Genomic DNA, 2,483 nt, shown 5'->3' on the forward strand with positions numbered 1-2,483 from the left:
TGTTCTAGTGGTTAATGCTGGCGATTTAGGGTCAGGACTCCTGGGTTCAATTCCTGGTTCTGGGAAAGGACCATGGCCTAAGGTGTCAGGATCCCTGGGTTCTTTTCCCAGCTCTGTAAGCATCTAGCTGGGTAACCTTGAGCAAGTAATTTCCCCTCTCTGGGCCTCAGTTTCCCTGTGTGTAAAACGAGGTTAGTGACAGTGCTTTGGGGTCCTCAGATGAAAGGCTCTGTACATTCACAGTATTACAATCCAAGACAATTTAAAGGTGGGGAATCTGAGGCACAGAGTGATGTTAAGTGACTTGCCAGTGATCACACAGGCAGTTAGTGGCAGTGCTAGGGGCAGAAGCCAGGAGTCCTGATTCCAGTTTTTTAGAGCAGTCCCATTTTACCTCAGCTGTGTGCCCCACGCTGCTGAGCTTTCCATGGAAACCTAAGCCAGCAGTCCAGTGATTGAGGGGCCCACCAATGGCTCAGGCCCCTGCAATGGCAGGGATTTGTTTTATTGAGACTTACCCAGCGGGTCCTTGCAAGTGATCTGTGCCCCAGAGGAAGGCAAAACCAGCCAGCCCCAAGATGCCAGCCGGTGTGACCTGGGGGAAACTCCTTCCTGACCCCAAATATGGTGATCGGTTGGACCCTGAGCACGTGAGCAAGAACCAGCCAGCTGAGCGCCTGACAGCACGAATGCTTGGTGCCACCTCTGCACCCTGCCCAATGGCCCACCTCCAGCCGTGGAGTTCTGATGAATAACTCCATCCACACTTGTGGGGTCTCCGAGTGCTTCACAGAGCAATGGACTTCTCTGTGGGTATCTCTACCGCTCCCTGCACCACAGGGGCCGAGCAGATCCCAGCGGGGAACGAATGTAACCTCACAGGGCAGCTTTATTATCCCTCTGCTACAGACTGGGATGGTGAGGCACAGAGAGGAAGTGACTGGCCCAGGGCCACAAAGTAAAGTTAGTGCCAGCCAGGAATGAGAACCCAGAATCCCCTGCTGCAGCTCTGGAACAGGTTTTCCTTCCAGAGCCAGGAAAAGAACCAAGGACTCCTGATTCCTCATCCCCTGCACTAAACTCTCCTTGTGCACAAGGCGATAGCCTGGCAAGCAGCTCCCCTGAAGCTGCACATTTCTGGTGGCTCAAACTGCTTTCCCCAACAGCCCATCCTGGGAACCTTGTTCCTGAAGGACACAGGCCGGATGGGATCCTCGGCCACCAGGGAGACGCTGCTGAGCAGGATGAAGAGCAGGATGAAGTTGGTGAACCAGGTGGCGTTGACGATTCGGTGGCACAGCACTCGGATCCTGGGGAAAGGAGAGAGGGGAGGCAGGCAGTCAAAGCATTGTCAGCTCCAAGGGGCTGAGTGACAGACCAGGTTAGAGTTTGGGGAGTGGTGCAGCTGGGGAGATCCCTGCGTGAGTCTCGGGGGTGGTACCCCTCATTCTGTGTGCCCGGCATGCTTCTACCCTGGGACAGCGTGTGGGCACAGCTGGCTCCAGAGGCTGGAACAGCCCATTACAGTTAAAGGTGTTACTTTGTAGCTCAGTCGGGAGGTTCCAGGTTCTATCCTCGCTGATCACTGCTGGGTGTCTGACAGATGGGAGGAGAAGCAGCACCTACTTGTTGGTTGGGCTGAAGATGAAGAAGGCACTGGCTTCGGGCATGGGTACTGCTTTCTCCTTGAGCTGCAGCTCTGCCAGGGGGCGTGGCTGAGGGCTCAGGGGGATTTTTCGGGCTCATCTTCCTCATCGTCACCTGTGGAGCAGCCAGAGGGAGGGAAACATAGTCAGTCACTTTGAGCTTGCATGTTGGGGTCATTCACTTAGCAGCAGCCAAAAAAAAACCAACCTTAGCTAAAACTTAGAGGTAGAGAAGGATCACTTGACCCCTTTCCATCCTGGGCAGCCAATGAGGGATTGTTTCCTTAACCATCCGGAGTTGGGGATGATGAGACCCCGTGGTCCAGCTGCAGGATGAGTCAGCAAAACAGCTCTGACCCTCCATGCAGGGATCAGGAACCTGACATCTGGCCATGTTTCCTTTTATGCTGGGCAGAGAGATTGTGGCCACCACAGTTAGACGAAGGGCTGTGGCTCCTCTCGCACCCCACAGCCCCTGGGGGTACTCACACTCCCGCTGTGGAGCAAGATGCTGCTTGCCATTAGAGACCCATAGGACAAAACCCTGGGGTATCCCCCGACGTCCTGACTTCAAATCCACCAGGCCAAACCCAGCTCCCATTGTTCTCAGTGTGTGTGTGGGGGGGTCCCCCATCTTATGTCGCCTAGTGCACCCCTTAGTGGCCAGCAGGACTCACCCGTCAGTGAGGCAAGTAACACCCCACAAGCAATGGAAGAGGCATGTGCAGAGTCTGGTATCCTCCCCAGAGAGAGGTAGAACTCCCTGATCATGCCCCTACCCTCATACACAGACCAAGTGCTGCAGAGAACTGCACAGAGTTTATTCCAGCTCGGCGT

The 2,483-nt window shown here is 54.9% G+C and overlaps 1 protein-coding gene across 1 annotated transcript; it reads right to left on the reverse strand.

Annotated features, from left to right (window-relative positions):
* Nucleotides 1-6: 6 nt before the first annotated feature.
* On the reverse strand, nucleotides 7-1,764 carry LOC135980658 (voltage-dependent L-type calcium channel subunit alpha-1S-like). The gene is made up of 2 exons (XM_065580575.1): nucleotides 1,627-1,764; nucleotides 7-1,310 (listed from the first exon to the last, which is right to left on the reverse strand). The coding sequence occupies exons 1-2, from the start codon at nucleotides 1,668-1,670 to the stop codon at nucleotides 1,076-1,078; spliced, it is 279 nt and encodes a 92-aa protein (XP_065436647.1). The 5' UTR covers nucleotides 1,671-1,764; the 3' UTR covers nucleotides 7-1,075.
* Nucleotides 1,765-2,483: the final 719 nt, after the last annotated feature.

This window comes from Chrysemys picta, unplaced genomic scaffold (genome assembly GCF_011386835.1).
Source record: "Chrysemys picta bellii isolate R12L10 unplaced genomic scaffold, ASM1138683v2 scaf5620, whole genome shotgun sequence".
Lineage (NCBI taxonomy): Eukaryota > Metazoa > Chordata > Testudines > Emydidae > Chrysemys > Chrysemys picta.